This window comes from Eleginops maclovinus, chromosome 4, assembly GCF_036324505.1.
Source record: "Eleginops maclovinus isolate JMC-PN-2008 ecotype Puerto Natales chromosome 4, JC_Emac_rtc_rv5, whole genome shotgun sequence".
NCBI classification, from domain to species: Eukaryota; Metazoa; Chordata; class Actinopteri; order Perciformes; family Eleginopidae; genus Eleginops; species Eleginops maclovinus.
The window spans coordinates 22,171,840-22,195,692 of record NC_086352.1 but is presented as its reverse complement, the minus strand read 5'-3'; the positions used below and the strand labels follow the sequence as shown (position 1 = coordinate 22,195,692).

General features: G+C 39.6%; 1 protein-coding gene across 2 annotated transcripts; it reads left to right on the top strand.

Annotated features, from left to right (window-relative positions):
• The first annotated feature begins 226 nt into the window (after positions 1-226).
• Positions 227-22,931, top strand: pla2r1 (phospholipase A2 receptor 1). 2 transcript variants are annotated; one of them, XM_063881195.1, is made up of 30 exons: positions 227-2,262; positions 3,887-4,262; positions 4,378-4,551; positions 4,830-4,994; positions 5,285-5,398; positions 7,189-7,338; positions 7,622-7,816; positions 7,918-8,081; positions 8,616-8,726; positions 10,290-10,402; positions 10,493-10,662; positions 10,763-10,971; positions 11,569-11,714; positions 12,473-12,557; positions 12,647-12,782; positions 12,913-12,948; positions 13,171-13,331; positions 14,309-14,373; positions 14,939-15,039; positions 15,138-15,274; positions 16,109-16,226; positions 16,390-16,529; positions 17,230-17,371; positions 18,261-18,496; positions 19,688-19,868; positions 19,984-20,118; positions 20,617-20,739; positions 20,822-20,998; positions 21,573-21,608; positions 21,936-22,931. In XM_063881195.1, the coding sequence occupies exons 1-30, from the start codon at positions 2,224-2,226 to the stop codon at positions 22,151-22,153; spliced, it is 4,353 nt and encodes a 1,450-aa protein (XP_063737265.1). In that variant the 5' UTR covers positions 227-2,223; the 3' UTR covers positions 22,154-22,931. The 2 variants fall into 2 exon arrangements, with proteins under 2 accessions (XP_063737265.1, XP_063737264.1); XM_063881194.1 differs by having other exon boundaries at positions 3,882-4,262.
• Positions 22,932-23,853: the final 922 nt, after the last annotated feature.

Sequence of the window (23,853 nt, the reverse complement as noted above, 5' to 3'; positions counted from 1 at the left end):
AATTAAGGTGCATTGTATGGAGCTATTTTGTTATCGGGATAATTCTTGATTAGATTTAGCGCCAAGAAACCCAATTTAAAGTTAATTTGTTGTATAGAAGCACAGGGAACTGCTGAAGGGAGTCCTCTCTGTTTACAGTCCAGTGACAGAAAAAGCAAGAAGGTTGTTTTTTTTTATTATCAGTTTATTATTTGTACATTTGTACCACTAGGATAAAGTGCCTTATAAAATGGATCCTGCATTATTACACACTCTGCTGGACCTGTGTTTGAAAAGAGCTTGTTTTGAAATGTAGTTCTAAAAACATTATCAATTTGTCTTTTATTGTGCTCACATTCCATCAATTGATCAAATAAGAAAACCTTTGGTGACATAGTCTTCTGGTGAAGGAGTATGGGTTAGTGCCTGGTCTCTTTGCACAATTTAATACACTTGTCTTTTGAAGTGTTGCAGGCACAGCCTATGGAAAGAGTTGTATTCTACACTGCCTTTGTATTCTTCACTGCCTGGCCAAAAAAAAGGTCACACACTCTAATATTTGTTGGACTGCCTTTAGCTTTGATTAAGGCATGCATTCGCTGTGGCATCATTTCCACACGCTTTTGCAATGTCACAACATTTATTTCTGTCTTGCATTCATTTTTCGCCAAGATCTTGTATTGATGACGGGATATTCAGACCACTGTGCAAAGTATTCTCCAGCACATTCCAAAGATTCTCAATTGGGTTCAGGTCTGGACTCTGTGGGGGCCAATCCATGTGTGAAAATGATGTCTCATGCTCCCTGAACCACTCTTTCACAATTTGAGCCCGTTCGATCCTGGCATTGTCATCTTGGAACATGCCTGTGCCATCAGGGAAGAAAAAATCCATTGATGGAATAACTTGGTCATTCAGTATATTCAGGTAGTCAGCTGACCTCATTATTTGGGCACATAACGTTGCTGAACCTAGACCAGACCAACTGCAGCAACCCCAGATCAAACCACTGCCCCCACAGGCTTGTGACCTTTTTTTTTTGGCTGGGCAGTGTATCTATTTTGGGGGGAAGAAGTATTCAGATCTTTTTCTTGAGCTTTAGTAAGTAACATGTTACAAGTTACAATCCTGCATTTAATGACATTTCACATGAATAAAACTGCAATAGAATTAGCATAAGAAAACGTTATGTAGATTATGCCAAGTGGTCGGTTTCATAAAAAATACTTAATATAATTTTGGACTATAAATGCAATCATGTGTTACCCACTATTAAAGCAGTTACTCAATGTAGGGCTAATTTAAAGTTCTTTATATAAAGCATTATTTGCAAAGTAACGAGAAATGACAGCTCTGAATTTTAGAGAAATGGCAGAAAATGGAAATACCTAAGCAGCCTACAGTTATCTACTCATGTAGGTCTAAATAAATAGGCTTATTTTACATACTTTCGGTGTTTTTTCTTTGTGTAAAATATACAATACTCCGCTTACATGTATCTGTTTCCATCTGTCTATTATATGATCATTGATTCTTTACTTATGATAAGTACAAATACAACACGTCCTAAATTCATATGTATGTATATTATGCATATATACCCAATGATAAAGTACATGCAGAATCAGCTACATGCAACAAAGTACTTAATTCGATAAAGATCAGAGTTACTTTACTTTGGCAGTTTTTATTCCAGGAGATCCTATTCTGTCTGGTTTAGGAACTCCTTGACCCCTGCCTGTCTGTCTGTCTGTCTGTCTGTCTGTCTGCCTGCCTGTCTGTCTGTCTGTCTGTCTGTCTGTCTGTCTGTCTGTCTGTCTGTCTGTCTGTCTGTCTGCCTGCCTGCCTGCCTGCCTGCCTGTCTGTCTTTCTGCTAGTGTGTTTATTTATTTGGGGCCTGTTGTTCAGACTAAATAAAGTTGTATGGCTCTTTCTCAGTGAGAACAGTCCGGCAGTAATGCAGCTTGAGACCGGAGAGCAGCAGCAGCTCCTCCGTCAGACGTGACGTCGCTGGTCCCCCGCTGAAAAACTTCACTCCGCACAAAGTTTTCAGAAAACATCGAGCCCCAAAATACTCTCTGTGACCAGGAGCCTCGGAATGTGCGGACATTTGCACTTCAACACTGTAACCCGCCGTCGAAATGTTAGCACAGTTTCGTTTAATCGACTCCGTGACTGCCGTTGCGACTGTTTTTGTAGCAGTGTTGTTGGCGAGAGGCTGCATGTGTGTCAACGAGAAAGACGATGAGGTTCTGGAGAAAAAGCAGCTTATGGAGTTCTACAGTAAGTGAAATCATCCGGCTGCAGCTGCTGCTCGGTTTTCCATGATTAAATGTTACTGATGTCCGGCAAAATAAGCCTGACTGCATCTCTTGTCCTATGCTTTTACATAACATGGTAGATAATTGTATAACTGCTGAGTAGTAGGCTAGCACAAGCATTATGCTGTCATTGTAGTATCAATAAATTGTATTCAAGCTTCCTAGCTGCAGATTTGCTGACATTATAGCAACATGTTATTTTTAACAGCGAAACAAGCAGTCCACGTTTTTTGGCAATAAGATACATAATTTATTTGAAGTAACAATAAAACATGTGTGAAGTGAAGTCTGAATAAACAAACATACAGATGGTTGAACATGATTAGTCGACTTATCAATTATTCAATTGAGTTATAAGGATAAACGTGAAACATTCCCTGATTACACTTTTTAGTAAGTGTGGACTGACTTTCACTGTTTATATCATTGCATGTTGAACTACACTTGAAACATGATTCATCTAATGACAAGCAACAATTCTGAAAACCGATTAATCGTTACTGTTATTCAGTGAAACAAAACTGTCTCACTTCGTTTATTTATTCAATAAAGTTGTTAAAGTTCATATTTTTGGGTTTGGTAATTATTGGTTCTACAAAAAAAGCAATTTGGATGGTAGCTTGTGCATTAAATTGATGTGCCTTTATTCGATACTAAAATCTATACAATTCATAATTATTCTGAATTTAAATGTGCGTGTGATTTAGTATTATGGTATAGTCCATGCTAGTATAAATAAACACAGACAATGGATATGCGGTCACTAAAAATACACCCCTTAGATTCATTCCTTGTAATCTAATGGTGTATGGGAAATTATTGCTACCTCCTTTTCCATCACTGTCATTTGAAAACATTCATGTTACATCCTCTTGTTTTGGTTGAGTATCCAGGTACAGAATAATACAGAACAATTATTCATTTTGGAAGATAAAAAGGTTCCTTCAGGTCTTCACCTCACTTGAATACTGTTCCATTTTGGTGGAGAAACAAACGGGGAAAAAGAGATAAAATGTTAAAGATGCTTGTGAAACTGCTCCCAGTTCAAGTGTCCCTTTACTTTCAGATTTTTTGTAAGATCATTTTGCTTCCCGCTGAGGGGGTATCCCAACAGTATATCCTTTGGTTTCATAATATAAATCCACCCACCCTCCTCTCTCTCTCTGTGTTACACCTTCAAGGTTTCAAGGTTTTAGGTTTCAAGGTTTTATTGGTCATATGCACAGCATATACAACGTATATGTTGGCAATGAAAATCTTATATCCCATGCTCCTCCAACAACTCAACATACATGGTGCGAATAAGATAAATAAAATAGTGCAAAAAGAGAGAAGAATATTTACAATAAAGATTTAAGGATGTGAAATATATACATATGTGGAATACATTGAAAGTATTTAAATACACTGTACAGTAATTTAAAAACTTTACACTGTTGAATGTGGAGGTATGGACAGATGCATATATTACGTATAAATCATTTCAAATTTCAAATCCATTTCTCACTTCCTCCTCCATGTGTCTCACCCATGTTCTCCCTTAAACTTCCCCGTCCCTGTCTTCCACCCATCTCTTTTAAGAAAAGGGTATGTTTATCCTGGAGAGTGAGCCTCTGAAACGCTGCATCAAAGTAGACCGCTCTAACCTCGTGCTAGAGGACTGCGAGCGGCCCACGCGTCGCATGCTCTGGAAGTGGGTGTCCCGACATCGCCTCTTTAACTTGGGTACCAGCACGTGCCTGGGCCTCAACATCTCCGACACGACGCAGCCTCTGGGCACATTCGAGTGTGACATGGCTCTGCCGGTGCTGTGGTGGCGCTGCAGTGGAAATATGCTGTACGGTGCGTCACAGTGGAAGGTGGCTGTGGCTGGACGTTTGGTGGTGGTAAAGAAAAACTCCTATCATGAGTGGAAAAGATACAACACCCCTAGAGGAGGGCCCTGCTCATATCCATATGAAGGTAAACACCTGACGTATCCTGCTTCTCTTCTGACTTCCAAAATCGGCTGACTCTCTGACTAGTCTGCACAGGATGTTTGACATTTAACGTCATATTCAACTCTTTTTATTTGCAGATATCCACACTTTGTTGGGAAATGCACATGGCATGCCTTGCGCTTTGCCCTTTAAATACAACAACAAGTGGTACTCTGAGTGCACAACTGAGGGGCGCGAGGACCATCTTCCATGGTGTGCTACAACCACTCGCTATGATGAGGCCGAAAAATGGGGCTTCTGTCCAGTTCAAGGTAAAATGTACACGTACACAGATGCCCCAGTAATAGTTTGAAGGGAACTTGAGTAAATACACTTTATGTCCAGTAGTAGGTGGAAACTTCCTTTTTCAAACTTGTAATGTCCACATGTTCAAGGCGATGTCTCCAAGGAAATAGTTTCAGAGCTTTGTGTGGAAACTTGCCTGAGCTGAACAGAGCACTCTCAACTCAACCCCATCCAAAACCATGTACACCAACTTATATCATTATCTGTTTCTTGATGCTTTTTTAATTCATGGTTCTATTTGTAGATTCTAGTTGTGAGCGTTTCTGGGAGTCAAACCAGGAGCTGCGTGCATGTTACCAGTTCAATCTGTACACCATCCTGACCTGGAGCCAGGCGCTGTCCACCTGCCAGGCTCAAGGGGGAAATCTGCTCAGCATCACCAGCCTGGCAGAGCACAGGTACATCAGAGGTAGGCATCTGCTAGAAAACATATACAGGGGAAAAAAAAACATGTAATGTATGTGTATTACATCTACAAACACACTAGTACTACACACACAATACCTATTTTTAATTCATACTACTTCACATTAGGTTTTGCGCTCCCTTCTTATCAGCTATTTTATTCAGGTTCTTTCACTCTGTCCTTATATCTGTTTGCTGTCCTGTGAGATGGATATTTTTTAATTTATATGAAAATCTACAGAACTTATTTATTGACAACTCTTACAGCATTTCTGTGTTTGCTTCTTGTGTTAGATCGAATGGCAAGTGTTGGAGCGATGGTGTGGATCGGGCTGAACCACCTGAAGGATAGACGGGGGTGGCAATGGTCTGATGGAGCACCTCTATCACTGGTCAATTTCACTAAAAGTACGGATACATTAATTATCTTTAAATTATACAGTGCATGCAATTTTGTGCTCTTCATAGGGCATAAATGAGCTAGAGTATCTGCATCAGCTCCTTATCCAAAATGTAATATTGAGTGTTGAGTGACATCATTTGATTGGATTTTAAAGACATACATGTGTGTATACAGCGGGTCAAATAAGTATTGAACACGTCACCTTTTTTGTCAGTAAATATATTTCTAAAGGTGCTATAGACATGAAACATTAAGTTATGTGTATTAAAATGGAATGAAACAGGGAAAAAGTATTGAACACGCTTACTGAAATGTATGTAATACTTCATACAAAAGCCTTTGTTGGTAATGACAGCTTCAAGACGCCCCCTGTATGGAAAAACTAGTCGCATGCATTGCTCAGGTGTGATTTTGGCCCATTCTTCCACACAAACAGTCTTCAAGTCTTGAAGGATCTGTGGGCATCTCCTATGAACTCTGATCTTTAGTTCTTTCCATAGATTTTCCATTGGATTCAACTCAGGTGATTGGCTGGGCCATTCTAGCAGCTTTATTTTCTTTCTCTGAAACCAATTGAGAGTTTCCTTGGCTGTGTGTTCGGGATCATTGTCTTGCTGAAATGTCCACCCTTGTTTGATCTTCATCATCCTGGTAGATTTTTATCAAGAATGTCTCTGTACATTTTTCCATTCATCCTTCCTTCAATTATATGAAGTTTGCCAGTGCTGTATGCTGAAAAACAGCCCCACACCCTGATGTTCCCACCTCAAAACCTCACTGTTGGTGTTTCTGGGGTGATGTGCAGTGCCATTTGACCTCCAAACATGGTGTGTATTATGGCAAAGAGTTCAATTTTGGACTCATCTGACCAGACTATATTCTCCCAGTATTTCACAGGCTTGTCTAAATGTTGTGCAGTAAACTTTAAACAAGCTTCAACATGCTTTTTTTCAGCAATGGAGTCTTGCGTGGTGAGCGTGCGTACAGGCCATGGCGGTTGAGTGCATTACTTATTTTCTTTGAAACAAGTGTACCTGCTAATTCCGGGTCTTTCTGAAGGTCTCCACAAGTGGTCCTTGGCTCTTGGACAACTCTTTTGATAATTCTTTTCCCTCCTCTGTCAGAAATCTTGTGAGGAGCACCTGGTCGTGGCTGGTTTATGGTGAAATGATGTTCTTTCCACTTCCGGATTATGGCCCCAACAGTGCTCACTGGAACATTCAGAAGTTTAGAAATCCTTCTGTAACCAATGCCATCAGCCTGTTTTGCAACAATAAGGTTTCGGAGCTCTTTGCTTTTACCCATCCTGAGATCTTTCTTGTGTGACACCTTGGTAATGAGAGACCTTTTTATAGGCCATCAGTTGGGACTGAACCAGCTGATATTAAATTGCACTGACAAGGGGCAGGATTGCTTTCTAATTACTGATATAGTTCAGCTGGTGTCTTGGCTTTCCATGCCTTTTTGCACCTCCCTTTCTTCTTGTGTTCAATGCTTTTTCCCTGTGCCATTCCATTTTACTACCCATAATTTATGGACATCGATGGTTTGATATCTTTGCATGTGTGGATTATATGGGTTGTTACCGACATCTGATGAACATTTCATGTCAATAGCACCTTTAGAAATATATTTACTGAGAAGAATTGTGACGTGTTCAATTTATTTTACCGACTGTATATGTATTTTATATTCTTAATCTAATGTCAGAGCACCGTTTGTGGAAGAAAAAAGGGTCGGCACTTCAAGATGCTTCTACATATTGAAGGTTTAATAACATCATATATCCCATCAGCTCTACCAGCCAGCCCGCTGCAGGACGACCAACAGTGTGGGGTGTACAACTCCGCCTCTGAGGGTCACTGGCAGAGTCTGTCCTGTGAGTCAGCTCTGCCTTACATCTGTAAGAAGACGCCTAATGACACCCGCAGAGCCGAGCCACTAGGTGAGTGCACACACACATTGCATTTATACCTGACATGCACTCTTCAGAGGTGTCCCAGACTGGTGCAGGGATGAATTATAAGCAGAGGAAAAAGGCACGCCTTTTTACATCTGGGAGCTTTTGGCCTAAGCAGCTGCACAGCACCTGGGGAGTGAGCGTTTGACCTTTCTCTCCATTGTCCCGTTGGTGGTTAGACCAAAATATTGTCTGATGAAAATTTGTGTTATTCTGGTCTCTGCCTTTCTGATTTCCTCTCCTCTCCCAACTTTTCTTCCTCTTACAGACAACTGGCAGTATATCCCTACAGAGTGTACTAATGGCTGGTTGCCTCACAATGGTTTCTGCTACCGGCTGCTGTCAGAGGCAGAAGCAGGGAGCTGGGAGGAGTCTTCCCGGGCCTGTGTCTCTCAGGGGGCAAACCTCACCAGCCTTCACTCCCTTTCCGAGGTGGAAATGCTGCTCAAGCTTCTGACTAACTGTAAGGAGTGCCATGTTACACAGATATATGAAGATGTTTGTCATAGACACAATAAGAAATACCAAGGGTTTACTGAATACTATTCTGCATGCATTTCATAGCTTCCGGTGACAGTGAGGAGGCTTGGATCGGCCTTTGGAAACAGCCATTTTCTCCGACTGTAGAGTGGTCTGATGGTTCAGCAGTAACTCTCACTTTCTGGCACCAGTATCACCCTCCTCCCAACCTGACGGATGCATCACTTTGTGTCAAAGCAGACAGGAAGGTGGGTGCTTAAGAAAGAATGTAATAGTCCTTTTAGTGCTTCAACCTTTGATTATTTGAATGAATTGTTATCTTTTGCAAATCACACTTTGCTTGAGCCTTTTGGCACCTGCAAACTACTTTCAAAGCCATAACATTTCTGTACTGATCACATTACGCATTTGTCATATAATGGATTATCTTGAAGTTGAGATGGGGGGGTTACACATTGTAAAACATTTCACTTCACAAATCCCAAGTCTGTCTGATCTCCCAATAACATGAACAGTTTAACAGGAAAAGATGCAAGCCCAATCAGAGAACTATATGCCTTCATATGTCCCCTTTTGTCCTGGCAACAATCCAAATGTTATTTTAAATTCAGATGAGATAAAGCTCCATACCTGTCACCGTCAAATAACTATTAATCTTTTATCAAGAAAAGTTGTGAAGTAATTAATCATCTGATTGTGTCCGTTCTAATCCATTTTTTTATGTTTGTATACACTTATCTGGTGTTGTCGTTGAGAGAGTAAAATGTGAACCCCTTTTACAGGAGGGTAACTGGCTCTTAAGGTCATGTGATGAGCGACTGCCAGCTGTGTGTAGAAAACAAAGCCAGAATCCGGATCATCAGCCTGGAACCTGGGATGAAGGCTGTCCTGAGGTAGGAACATGAAATGCACAAGAACATGCCCCTACATGCAGCTAAAGATTTACTAGCTGATGCAATTACAAGAAAACTGCCATGCCGTGGCACACTTTGGTGTAGTTTAACCTCTACCCTAACCTTGCAGGAAAAAGAAATCACACAACACTTCATTTTGTATTTTGTTATATACTTTACAAATCATGTGGCCCACCTCAGTTTTTATACAGTAATTGTATCTGTATATTCATGTATTTCGTTGTAAACAAGAAGTAAAGTACCGATGCATGAAGCAATACGTGAGTACAGAGGAACATCTCTTTTTTACATAACCAAATCATTTGCAAGAAAGTAGGATTTTTGATTTGGTAAAATAACATTTTATTGGTTTGACCACTGTCTGCGACAAAACAAATAGTCTATTTCCCTCAAATCTTAAGTGGTTTATTTTAAACATTTTCCGGCCGATCATGTGCTGTGCAGTGTTACAATAGCTCCATACAGATCAGGACGTGCACCAGGCGGAGCCACACGCCGGCACTAGCTCAACTTCTTAGCCATTTTCCGGTTCAGCAGCACAATGAGCTGATTCACTTCACTGCTGACGTATTGTCTGGCGTTGATGTTGCTCCTTGACTCTGTTTACAAGAATATCAGACTCCTGAGTCATCGGGCAACTTTATCCCCTCAAACATGAGGCCAAAAATGACCCTGAAGGCACAATATCAGTGAGCATGCTCAGGGTTATGATGATTCCTGCCAGGATGTTAGCTAACAAAACTATAGGTGTTGTGTGGTAATGTTAACCGTAGTAACATTTTGTTGTTAAAAAAACTACAAAAACTCAAGTTATAAAGCAAGCTTTGAGTTTTGTCTCCATGTAAATGTTTGAATAGGCCTCTTGACCCTTGGTATTGTGATGATGGGGGGGATAGATGGATCTAGGGGTGAGGGCGGGGGGGCAGATTGACACCACTTGTCAAAACACCCCAACACACAGACCTGCATATAATTGCACACACATACGCTCACACATAGAAAAACCGTTGCTCCAGATTAGGAAACTTTTCAAAAGAGGTGCCAATAATCAAACATGAGTTTTTGTTCTTATTCCAAAATTTAAACTTTTAAGACCGTGAGAATTGTCAACATAAAAACATACAAAACTAAGACTGTGAAGCGGGTAAAAACAACTTCAGCATTGTCAATGTTAGCATGTTAGCATGCTGACGTTAAAACTTTGCAAAAAGCAGTGTGTACCTAACTGCAGCCTCAAAGAGAACCGTTAACATAGCTGTGGATTATTAGTCTTCTGACTACAATTTACTTAAAGCTCTCAAATATTAAATGTTGTCTCTCCCTCTGCCTACACAAACTGTTAGTCTCTGTGTTCTTTGCCCATTATTACTCCTTTTTGCAGTACTGTTTGTTGACACTGTGAAATCCTTATTATGTGTGTGTTTGGATTAATGAATATGTCCTGTGTAAATGTTCAATATTTGGTGTTGTCCTGGATTGTGTTGAAATTGACCGAACGTAAAAATTGTTGGATTGGCTGGTTATTTGTTGTTGATGTGTCAGGGCTGGAAACGGCATGGACACTCCTGCTACACGCTGACGAGCCATGAACAGAGCTATGAGGATGCAATGATGGGTTATTACTGCAGGGCTCCTCTCCTCACCGTGGAAAACAGGTGGTCTATTGAGCCAATATTTTATTGTGTTTTATTTGTGATAACATTGTGGCCTCTCTCCTCACCTCTCATCTCTTTTTGCACCAGCAGGTTTGAGCAGGCGTTTGTCAACAGTTTGCTGAGTGAGGGTGGGACAAACAGCAGCAAGTATTACTGGATCGGCCTCACGGACCAGGAGAAGAGGGGAGAGTACAGCTGGCTACCACTCAATGGCTCCTCGCTGCCTCTCACTTTCACAAACTGGAACAAACACCAGCCAGGTAAACACATTATAGTGTGGTTATGTTTAGTTGTGGGTTTGGTATATTAGAAATCTCCAGCCCTCCTCTCTTTTAAATACATTTCTTTTTATTTTCTTAGTCAGTACTGGCGGATGTGTTGCTATGTCAGGCGGCCCTGCTTTGGGTCACTGGGAAGTTAAAGACTGCAAGTCCCACAAGGCCTTTTCAGTGTGCAAGCAGAGCATCAGCAGCTACCATGATGTCCAGCTGCCAGAGCACCACATTGATGCATACGCCCCCTGCCCTCCAGGATGGGAATCACAGGCTGGGATGCTCCACTGTTTCAAGGTTGGACCGTCCTCAGTTTCTCTCTCTGTTCCTCACTCTCCCAGACACACAATTATTTATTTTTTCTGTAAATGTTTGATGCGACAAACAAATTCACGTTGAAACCAACAAACTGTCCAATGCCCACAAGTTCTGCATACTAAAACACAGCAGTTCAAAATATATTAAATGTCCTACTTTAGAATGAAATAAACATTTGCATACAAGAAACTTGAACCTGTGCTTCTTTTAAACATTTTCACTCTGATTGATTGGCAAATCCCTTAATTCACATGTTATTCAGCTCTTTGGAAGAGGATCAGAGCAGCACTTGTAAAGTGACAGTACTAACTACAAAGATACTGCAATGTCTGCTAAAAAAGTCCGCCCCAAACAAAAGAAAAAGACGCGCGTTATTTACTCGCATGCATTTCCTGCAAGGGTGATTATGTTCCTTTTTCCCAATGTAAAATTATTATTTGTATTAAGTTTGACATATTATTCTAATTCTTGCAGAAACATTTTAAAATGACCTAAAACAAATACTATGAAGTAATTCTTCGGTGTTACTGGCAGTGAGCTGTGATCATGGGCTGACAGTAAGTGTTGCTCTTCTAGGTGTTCCACGATGAGAAAGTGCTGATGAAGCGTTCCTGGGTGGAGGCGGACTTCTTCTGCCAGGCCCTCGGTGCTCAGCTGGCCAGTTTCCTCCACTATGAGGAGCAGGTGTTTGTTAAGCACCTCCTCGGTACCATGTTTGAAGGGTTGGTACAGCCCTCTGGGCCTCGTTAGCGCAGGAATGTTATAGGATCTGATAAGGGCGTCAGTTGAGGTGTTTGCAGCAGGGACAGAATTTGATGGTTGGCTTTTAAAGATGCAATTTGGTTTAGGTTTTATTCAAAATCTGACCAAGGATACATTTTATACAGGAGCCCTCCAGTTAAGACAAATATTAGATCAACCAAGTAAGTGTTGGTTTGATGATAAATACTGTTTCTAACCAGACAGGACAGATCAAAAGCATTATTTGGCCACATATCTGTGTGTGATTGGACAAAGGGGAAGCGTATATAAGAAATGACTTTCTCTGGTATTTTAGTTGGATTTGCCCAAAAACACCTGTCAGTTTCTTCTTTTTATTTCACATTCCAATTGAAATTGAAAGATAATCAACCCTAAATTACGAATATATAAATACCTATAAAGTGATGAGAGATATTGCTTTGTCTGCTCACCTCCTTTGTGTTTCAGGATATTATCCAGATCAAAATGACATGGTAAACATTATTATTTACTCTTTAAACAAATAATCACATCAATGGCATTTTTCTGGTCTTGCAAATAAATACAAGGATACAAGATATTAACAGTATATTTACTCCAATCAAACTAGAAAGATTTTAACTAGTGTGCAAGTGAATTGAATTAGCAACAATGATCAAAGCCAAAATATTATAATGTTTAAACACACTCTATGATAAACTTGTGTTGCAGTTTTTTTTTTCTGCTCCTCTCTTTTTAGAACAGAGGGTCGCTGGTTCTGGGTGGGCTTTAATAAGAGAGACCCTGAACATCCCGGATCCTGGGAGTGGTCTGATGGTTCTCCTGTAAGTACACAGAGATGTTCAAAACAAACCTCAAAGTCTTTTGCAGAGGGTGCATGCTATATGATTTTATATTGTGTGTTTCGGTGCAGGTGGAGGCGTCCTTCATAGAGGATAAGAACGATGAGGATGATCGGAGGGACTGTGCTATGTACAGCGACCTCACCAACGCTCTAATACCGCAACCCTGTGAGGCTGAACATGAATGGATATGCAAGATTTCCAGAGGTAAAAACTGTGAAACTTCACCAAATGGTTGGATTGCCCTATTTGAAGCCGGAGCATCAATGTACTTTTATTAATCTAAAATGTTAGAACTTTTGAATTTAAAATAAAATGAATTACATTTTTGTTGCAGGAGATAAAGTGATGAAACTCTATTGGTACAATGAGCGTAAGTATAATTTAAATTAATGTATTCCTCCTGGCAACTACAAGCTGTAGGAACAATGACACTTTAGTTATTGTTTTTTAAACAGACATTATTAGATGTTGACAGTGTCATTCTATCAGTTATTATTAATGTCTTCATTCATTTTATAGCTGTCAATATATCTACATTTCATTACTTGAGAATGTGTAAGGTTCATAAGTTGTCTGCCTGGCTGCCCCTCAGAGAGTGAGCCCTGGGTCTTTTACCATGGAGCGGAGTACCTGCTGGCGAAGCAGCCCTTTGACTGGGACGCCGTGTCTCTGGCCTGTCAGATGATGGGAGCCTACCTGCTGTCCATCCACTCCAGAGAGGAGCTACACTTCGTCAAGGAGCGCCTGCGTCGGGTCTGTTACTACCACCCTTGCTAATGCAGAATTTCAGTATAGCCCTATAGTAAATAGATTTGAAGATCAAATCAATGTAATTATCACTTTGAGATGGAAGCATACAACACTACTGTGATACTATTTTCCAAAATCTTCTTTTTTACATTTTATTTACTAGCAACTTAATGTGAATATACATTTTTGTCACCATCCCCTTTAAAAACCATGTATGTGGAGTTGTTGGAGGAGCACGCGACATAAGATTTTCATTGCCAACATATACGCTGTATCTGCTGTGCATATGACAAATAAAACCTTGAAACCTTGAAAAACAAAAAAATATATATTGAAGTAACACACATTTTAATATAATAAAGAAAATGCATTAAACATTTATTTTTTCCTAGTACAAATAATTCCACCATATAATTGCTGTGACCAACATGATGCCAGGCGCATTGGGACTTAAAGACTTTTTGTTCTTTGTTTTCAGTGAGCACAGGAGTACACAGCCAAAGCAATGCACTTTACCATTGAGGCTCTTCTCCATTGACTGGCCAAATAGACCTATCCAAACAGTTCACACACAGTGAAAAATAAACATGTGCAAGAACAAGCGTGAACACAATTGACACACTCATACAAGCTTGAATGTTTGCACACACAGTTAAAATGTACCTCATGTGCGGACACATTCATGCTCGAGTGCTCCCTCACACAGGGAATAAGAAAAAGGCTGTTTTTCGGCTGCGGCCTTTTGGAACAGATTAAAGAAGTCTCTTGTGGTGTTGAGGCTTGTGAGGGGATAAAAGAACAAAACAAGGCGATGAAAGAGGCAAGGCACGGGCAAAGGAGAGTGCCTGAATGGCTGCTCTTGTTAAGAGAGGCTCTGAAAAGCTGGTCTTCCGGCCTAGTGAGGACTGGATTTGAAGGGAGGAGGGTAAAAGCTAAGTACGTTTTTTTTCATCTTTGTTCCATTTACTGTGTCTCCTCAGCTCTCCCTGGGACCAACAGAGTGGTGGATCGGCCTGTCCACTGGGCAGCCTGGAGAGGGGGTCAGGTGTGTTTTGTTTGGAGTTTGTTAAACACTTCTGGTTGTTGCCATTGATTCTATTTGAGCTATTCAGCATCTCAAATACACATTGATGTAGTTACAACCCAGGAGCCCGAATCAAAAAAACATTTAGCCACTTCTTGCATACCATTTGAAATGGTGGCAGCACTTACAAACTGAAGAGGTCATTCACAGCTTTCGATGCTCATGCACGGTTGAGAAGGTAGTATTTTGACTAGTGATGCCAAAATGAGTCAGAGGAAATGATCTCATGTTGCATATTGGCAATTTGTTAAAATGAGACCTCGGTGTCTAGGAGAAAGCAAAGTGACAAATTGCCAACCGAAGAGCCAACTGTTTAAACAAACTTGAACTGAATGCATATAATAAGAAATACAGGCCCAGCTACAAAGGAAAAAGAGCGTTGTTTTACAAAGATTACAAAAATTACCCAACTTTATATCCAAACAAATATATTAAAAGTACGCTTAAACTGAGTTTATACTAGTAAGTCAAAGCACAATAGATCCTTGTATGGCATTTCTAATAAAACCAGTGTGTTTGTTTATAGGTGGAGCGACAAGACAGAGGTAGACTTTGAGAGCTGGGCAGACAGGGGAGCCAGTGGTGGCATAAGAAACCGGATGTGTGTCACCATGTCCTCTTCAACAGGTAAACACATGCACATTAAAAACTTTAAAAAACTAAAAACTCGAATTGTGCATGTTTACTTGCACATACTATAATGAGTTTTTCCTGGTACGTTACAGGGAAGTGGTCAGAGAATAAATGCAGCAATATCCACGGCTACGTCTGCAAGAGAAAGACTGTGTCTGTGGTGGAGACTCCCAGGCAGCCGCACTACATCGGAGGATGTCCGGAGAAATGGCTGTACTTTGGACACAAGGTTTGAAAACATACTTGGACACACACACTGTTGAAACACACATCAGATAAAAGCATTTGTTGGTTTATTTGTTCTGTAATTCTTCTGTGGTCACTCAAAGAGGCTAATTTGATCTTGTACTCCCAAAAGTCAGTTCTTGAACTGTCCCGTCTCTAATTTCCCAGCTGCGTCTTGTGATGAAGCAGGATGTTTGTGTTTACATTCACTGTTCTTGAGATAGTTAGGTTGACAATAAGAATAACCCACTGCTGATGATGCCCAAGCTAAGTCAACCTCCATTTAAAAAAAAAAAAAACATTAAAAAAACAAAAAAATTGGATTAAACAAGAATCCCAGAAATACCTGTTCTGTGGGTTTTGTTCACGGTTGACAACTCAAACCTCTTCACTTCAAAGGTAACCATTTCTAACTGGTCTAAATATCAGTACCTTTTTAACCTCAACTTCAACATGTAATCATATTTAGCGCAGTTCTTGCTTTGCCCTCGTTCTTGCTTTGTCTCTTTGTGTCTTTGAGTAGAAGCTGTTTAACACTGTCCATGTTTCACCAGTATAATAAAATTACATAACTCTGTCTATCGTAGAAAAACAACCTGCTTATATATTTTTTCAAACATTGAACCTCACCATACAAGTCCTGGTGGTCATAAGAGAATACTTGTCTTGTTGTTATATTCATCTTTTGTGTGGGATGAATGTGTGTGTTTGTGTGTGTGTGTGTGTGTGTGTGTGTGTGTGTGTGTGTGTGTGTGTGTGTGTGTGTGTGTGTGTGTGTGTGTGTGTGTGTGTGTGTGTGTGTGTGTGTGTGTGTGTGTGTGTGTGTGTGTGTTGGCAGTGTCTCCTGCTTCACATCATTGACAGCCCAAAGGAGGGAAAGAGTTGGAAGGATGCCCGGTCCATCTGTTCCTCATTCGATGGTTCGTTGGTGGCTATCGAAGACGAGATTGAGCAAGGTAAAGTCAAAGTGAGCTGCACAACCATCCAATGAAGAACGGCTAATTTCACATAAAAACACATCCCTTTGTTTTTGTCTTTCTTTTTAGCTATGTTGGTTGGCAATTTAGAAAAGAATACTGCTCTGTTTTTGTTTTAATTATCTTATTGAAATTTCTGCAGCATACATCACCATGTTGCTCCAGGGAAGCTCTGTAGGTGTGTGGATTGGTCTGCTGGATGAGGACACCATGAAATGGACCAATGGGAAAACAGTCAGTTACACCAACTGGTCTCCAATTGAACCAAAGAGCTACCTCACTGTAAGCTTCTCAGAATACTGCAAAATGTAGTCTTAATCTTTGGGCTCAAATATGTGTTTGTATTTGTATACAAAAGAAAATGCATCACTGAAATATGAGAAGCCACTGTTTACAGAAGAATTAAGACTAAATTCCCAGTGACACAAGAATCCAGCATAATTAAAAATATAATTGGTTTATCACTTTGTAAAGTAATATCAGCTTTGTTTCTGATAAACTATGTTTTTTCTGTCAGTTTTATATAATAGATAGCTTAAAATCCTGTAGCATTGTAACTAGAAATAAAGCCCTGTTCCTAAATGTATCCAAAATCCTTTACTTTTGTATTCAAATGAGTAATTCAACCTGGAGAGTTGTGAAATGCTCTAAGTGATGATTAGATACTTTTGTCTGTGCAGAAAACGAATCACTACTTCTACTTCTGGAACCAGGGAAAATAACTCCTCCAACATTGCTATACTAGCATTAAAAGGAATTGGGAAAAATGGGACTTGCATTCAAGTCACATAAATCAAATGATATTGTTGACCTTGGCAATATAGTGTGATCAAATGTGTAACCACCATTTGACCTGTACAAACACACAAGTATCGGAGTGAAACAGAAGTATAGATGAAAGAGTCTTTCATGTAATTTATGTGCCTTTTTGAATGCTGTTTGCATGTTTTGTGTGTATTGATATGAGCTTTGTGAACCCCAGGAAAATGAGTGGCTCAGTGGATTTGCTGATGAGCCGTTGTGCACTGTACTGTCCAACAATCACAACTTCCACCTGACCGGGAAGTGGTACGATGAGAAGTGCAGTGAGAGTGGGTACGGCTTTGTTTGTCAAAAACCTCAAGGTAAGAATCCCTCAGTGTCGTTCTCTTTGGTTTAATGCTGTCATTCTCTGTCTTTCATTGCCTCTCAGATTGTTTTTCAGCATGTCAGTCTTTGTCTTTTACTGTCAGGCCACTGTAGGATTTCTCTCTCATGCACTTCTCTTATAACTTCTTTTATTTCTAAATTAATTCTTGGTGTTTTTGGTCCTGACAGTTACTTAACACAATTGTTAAACCAGTGGTTTAACTTCTTCCCTTTATAACAGTGATTTGCACGTGTACTGTGATATAACTCACTTTGATTGAGTAAATCGATAGCTCTGATTCTTAACATTGAATAAATAGTTTGACAAATTGGGACAATTCACTATAAACTATTATTTTTCTTGCCATAACTTTGATGTTAAGATCACTCTTATATCTGTCAGGATTGTTTTACTTACTTTAAAAACTTAAAACATATCATTTCTTGTTGTTCACTATGTAGCCTACTAAAACTGCAAAATGTGAAAACAAAAATACATAAATTATGTGCAGAACTGTTTCTTTAGAGTCTCTGGTTGTTTCATAAGAGCAACCAGACTCTACAGAGGAGTATTTGGGTATAAGGGGAAAAAATAGAGTATATCTTTTTTTACATTTCAAGAATAGTAAGTAGAAATCTAAATTCAAATCTACTTAATTCTCACCTTTCTACCTTCCTCTCTAATGCAAGTACATCTTCCTTCTCTCATTTCCATTACTTATGCCTTGCCTTTAGAATCTTTCTTACTACTCATCTATAACATTGGCGAGTGACAGCTAATCAGCTAACCTTTAATTGTGTACTTCCCAATTATTAACATCTTGAAGTAATCACTCTACCCTTCTTCCCACGCTCCTTTCTTTTGTCCTTTCTTTTTTGTTGCAGATACATCCAAACCCCCCACCCACTCCTATTACCACCCTCTCCCTGACAATATTGAGTACAGAAGCCGCAGCTACAAAGTTGTGTCTGGCAACATGAGCTGGTACGACGCGATGCATATGTGCATAGAGAATGATTCTGACCTAGTGAGCGTTACAGATGCCTACCACCAGGCTTTCCTTACTGTCCTTGTCAATAGATTGGCAGTCCCCCACTGGATTGGACTGTATAGTCAAGACGTATGTATCCTCTATATATATATCTATATGTATACCTCTGCCGTGTGTGTGTGTGTGTGTGTCTGCTGTATGTGTGAAGTGGAGAGGTGCCATTGTGTGCGTTTGACTGCTTTTTCTTAAGTTAATCTTTTAAGGAAATCTTTTTTGGGGGAACTAGGCTTTTAAGGTTCAGTATTAGATAAGAAGATTGATGGCACTCATATCTGTAATATATAGCTACACCTAGCTTAGCATAAAGACTGGAAAAGGAGAAAAGTAGCCTTGCTGACATTTGTTTTTTAAGTAAACAACACATTGTAGTTCACAGGGAGTTGTGCGCGACACTTAAGCTATAGTTGCTTTCTTATACTATCGGTCTGGTTGAGTTAGTTAGGTGTGAAGTAAAATGAACACCTAATGTCAATTTTGTGCTCCAGTTTTATTTGTATTACATAGAAGCCCGCCAATAGATAGTAACAGTTGTCTCAAATGCCCTCAGGGAGTTTTCTCCTGGCGTTTTGCCCATGAAGAGGTATGCCTTGGGCAGGCATTTGGTTTCCCAGAAGACAGTCAGAGCATTAACATTTGGATTCAAGTATCTCTGAGCCCCTGTGGAATGTCTTAGTCATGGAGAGAAATGCACACAAGAAGGGAGGGAGAAGATTCTCTCTCAGCCTCTCTCTTCCTTTTTTAAATCAAGCCATCTCTTTCAATGTCTGTCTTTATCACACTTAATGGTACAGTAACCATTTTATTACTGACAAACATCTGTAGTATTGTTACCGTAGTTTAGTTACGTCATAGTTAAGTATGCTCAATTTATCCATGGGACAAATTATTATATACAAAAAATATTTTACAGTTTGGGATGACTCTAAATTAGAAAAAAACGATTGAGAATACATTATTTCAGCAAGCTCAATCAGGAACCAAAAGTTGTGTGGGTGCGAAAATTTCGTGATGCTTAAAGAAAACTTAGTGATGGGAAACATACATACTGTAGGGAAAGTTTCACTTACAGTACATAGCATTCATATATACCACATAATGTGCAAGTATTTTACAAGTACAGTACAATACGTTGAAACAATAAACTAATCTTAGCAGAATTGCTGTAATACAGCAAATACATTCAGAGGTCTGTGTGAAATAAGTGTTGAGTTTTAAAGTGCCACCCCAAGTGTAACTTCTTCACTGACGACTTCCTTACAGAGTGGCATCAATTATCAGTGGTCAGATGGCAGCGACACAGTGTACACACACTGGGACGCAGGCGAAGATGATGACGACTTTGTGATGGGAGAGTGTGTGTACATGGACGTGACCGGAGGCTGGCGAAGAGCTGACTGTGAAACTCCGCTTCCAGGAGCCCTGTGTCATGTTCCCCCACCAAGTCCGTGCATCTTCAATTAAAATCTGATCACTTGACACTGCACCTCTCCAGCTGCTGAGTTTCTGTCAGTCAGAGTTTGTAAAACCATTCTCTGCCTTTTTCTCATTTCTAACAGACAGTAAACCATTCATCTCGTATGAGTTTGCGTGCCCCTCCACATGGGTGAAATTCGGTCATGGCTGTTACAGCTTCGAGCCTGTGGTGCAGAAACTCACATTTGAAGAATCAAGAGAGCACTGCAGGCAGAAAGGTAAAGATTTATGAGGTGTGATTTTAGGTATTCCTAATCTGTATAGCAATTGGTAGACAATATTATGATTGAAAAAAGTGGAAAATATACTAAGTCAGTATAATCTGCAGAATGGTATACATACTCCCCCTAGAGGTCAAATACAGGAGCTTCTCTGAAGGCTTTAAAAAACTGGTTAAATTCATAGTGTAATTTTCAATGTCACTAAGAGTCTATAGATACATATATAGAACACAGTAAAATCCTGCTTTGGACTTTGTTCTGTATACCAGAGTTTATTTTATAAAGTGGGAGGCAGAACTTCCAAGAGAAGCTTCAAGAAAGTCTTTGTAAAAAATAATTACAAAATAAGTTCACACAGAAAATCTTACATTTCTGTCATTGGTAAGAAAAAGGAATAGTTAGACTTTTTGGGAATCGGCTTTATTATTTCCTTTGCTCAGAATTTCCCAAAATGCTGCAAAATAGTTGAGTTTTTTTGTGATGCTGTCTTTCTAGTAAACACCTCAGATGTCCTGACCATCGAGAGTGAGACGGAGAATCGGTTTGTTCTGGAGCAGCTGTGGACGTCGGGGTTCCTTCACCACACCGTGTGGTTGGGGATGTACTTTAACATCAACAGTAAGAATCTATAACTCTTGTACCCATCAAGTGATCACATCCCCCCAAATCCCATTTCATTACTTGTTGCCTTTGCGTTTAGCTGATTCTATGGCCTGGGTGGATGGTTCACCCATACACTACACCAACTGGCTCAACAAGGCCCCGGACCCCAAGCTGCTGACCGCTGACGCCTGTGTTACTACCAGGGTGGTTGATGGTGTGTGGCATCTGTCGCAGTGCAACGAGCGGCTCGGCTTTGTATGCAAAACCACCTCAGGTAAGTAAATATGATTCTGAAAGAATACTTTCTACCCTTTATTTAACTTGAACAACGTATTGGAATATTCGATGAATTGCTTGTGTCGCTGTAGTTCTCCAAATTGATGATATGATGATGTGTCAATGTTTTATTACAATATTGGCCACCGACACAAGGTGGATAGTGCAAATGACCCTTCCAGAAAACTGTTATTCTCCAGGCCTGGAAGATATTTCAACAATGCCTCTACATTTGTAACTGTATGCATAAAGATGTGTGCGTATTATTATTCATTCAGTACTTTTCATCTGTAAGGTTCATTAGAGTTTGAGCTTTAGATTTCTGTTTAACACTCTGTAAACCAAGACTGTCAATGCAAGTTTCACAGTTGCACACACAAACAAGTTGAACAACACAGCTGGAAATGCATAGCATAATAAGGTTAAACAAAATGTGTTTAAATTGAGGATGCACAATTTTCACACAGTGTTGAGTCAGTGTCAATTTTCATCATTGCTCAGACCTCGTTGTCTGATTACCCAAGTTGATACATTTAAAGAAATATTGAACGTCACTGTATGTGTTCTTTCAGATATAGTTACTGAGGTGGAAGTGGAACCGCTAAATGGTAAGTGCACTTCAATGTGAACACATTACACTCTGGCTAGGGGACATGAGCATTTGGTTTCACAGTGAGGATACAGTCTAATATAACGTGCTGAAAGCAATTAATTGTTTACAGAATCTGTTGTAAAATGTGATGCATCTTATAATCAAACAGTGGTGTAATGTAACAAAGTAATGTACTAAAGTGCAACATTTTACTGCACAGTGAATACTTTTGATAAATAAAGGATCTGAATACTTCTTCCACCACTGCAAGTGTAGTTTCAATAGACTACATTTGAATGCAAAAAGTAGGACTTAATGTAAGCTCTCGTGTTGTGGGTTTCAGGTTTACACCATGGGGTCATCCCTGCTGCGGTGCTAGTGGCTGTACTAATCTTTGCCCTGCTGGCAGGAGCGATGTGGTTTGTGTACAAGAGGAGCGCTTCACGTTTTCGCGGGCTTCCTACGCTCGGCAGTGCTTATTACAGACAAACCAGCTCACAGGCCACAGAGTCAGACGGAAATGTCCTTATTACAGACCTGGAGGCTCACTCAGGAGAATAGCACTCAATGATTTCCTTTAGGTTTCTGTCCGTCTCTCACAATTTCACCATCAGGTATGAATGCCACATGACACTGTACAGCTGTGAATCCTCAGGACAGTGGTGACAAGATGACTTTTCCTTCTGTAATAAGAAAATGTGGTTGAAGGAACCACAGTTTTCACCCATTCAGAATGTTTAAATTAGACAAATGTATGAGAAGATTTGGTTATTTGACACTGAATAGTCAACAGTTAAATATCAAGACTAACAAAGTTCACATGAATGAGTGTGTTGAAGAAGAGATGTTAGAGAGCTTAAAACATGTTAGAAAAGGTACTGGACACTTGTTCTATGCTTGTTACAATTTCATAGTATAAGAATTTAAATCAATTTTAATTGGTAAAAACGGTACAAAGGAAAATGATTTGGATAATGCCGAAAGGTTTTCTGAACAAGATTCAAACAGGTAAAAGAAAAACTTGGTTTACTTGCCAAATGTGTTTTCCATTGACATAAATAATAATATTTGTGATGCAATTTTGTGCATCTTATTTAGAATTCAGGAGTTGTTGGAGCTGCACACTTGGTACAGCAATTTGTCAGTATTACTTTTGTATTTTTATTTTATTTTTTTAAGTAACCATGCTGTATATAGATCAAAAAAGTGTCCTTTTATATGATCAAGATTAACAGAAAAGTGTAAGTCATAACTAATGATTGGATTTGTTCTCTTGTTCACTTTTGTCTTCTGATGCAAAACAAATTTGTATATTTGCACAGTTTTCTTTGTTTTAATAAATTTAGGCCTGAGAGTTGTTGTGTCATCACTGTGTCTTGCTGTGTGCATATAAGACGAGTCAGAGCAATACAGAAAATCCTCAGTGAAATAATTTCCCATTTTCAGACTACTTCACTTCTTTACTCTAATAGGAAAGCAGAATGTCTACATAGTAAAACCAGATAGGGTGTTATTTCCTTGAACACTTTTTTTATTTCACGAAATAACAGTGATCAAAGAAGTAATAATATTGAACTATGTACTATAACTATTAGGCTTTTCAGGGTTGATGGTTTGCAGTTTTAGTCCTTTGCTTACAACTTATGCACTGCTTTTGGATACATGTTTTGTGTCGTTAATGGAGATACAACCGGCTTGCTTCTACTGTTTCACCATCATTGCTATACAGTTGAATATCAAGTCTAATAAAAGTGACACTAAAAAACATTTATGTGAACAAAAACTATGATATAGACTTAAAACAAGATTACTTTTGGGTATTTTCTGTTCGGTTTTAGCAGCTTAAATGTATACCTGGAAATAATGCTGAGTTAGCCTTTCTGTACAAATTATAAATCACCTAATGGTGATCTGGTTATGCAGGCCAGTCTTAATATGTGTAAATGCTGACCATCACATACAAAATGAGAGCAAAGTGCAGCTATCATTGACCGTTTGTCAGGATGTAAGTTGATTAAGTGCCGCTGTACGTAGCCTTCAAAATAAATTATTCATACGCAGCTACAATTCACTGCAGTTCATGGTGCTTGGAAAACAACGTGCTGGCGTTTTCAGCTGACAGAAACAACCGATGGGCGTGAAGTGGATGATTTGAGAAAATATCCCGGCGTTCTGCGTATGTGAAGGGAGGCAACCACTCCAGCCAAAAGTGCAAAATAATGCAAAGACGGAAATGACTAATTTCGTCTTCAAAATAAAAG

Bases quoted from the DNA above. Each gene is read 5' to 3' on its own strand.
- pla2r1 (XM_063881194.1), top strand. From the start codon at position 2,121: ATGTTAGCACAGTTTCGTTTAATCGACTCCGTGACTGCCGTTGCGACT. The intron at 12,558-12,646 runs GTAAGTACACAG...GTTTCGGTGCAG, and splicing joins AGTGGTCTGATGGTTCTCCT to GTGGAGGCGTCCTTCATAGA. The intron at 20,740-20,821 runs GTAAGAATCTAT...CTTTGCGTTTAG, and splicing joins GATGTACTTTAACATCAACA to CTGATTCTATGGCCTGGGTG.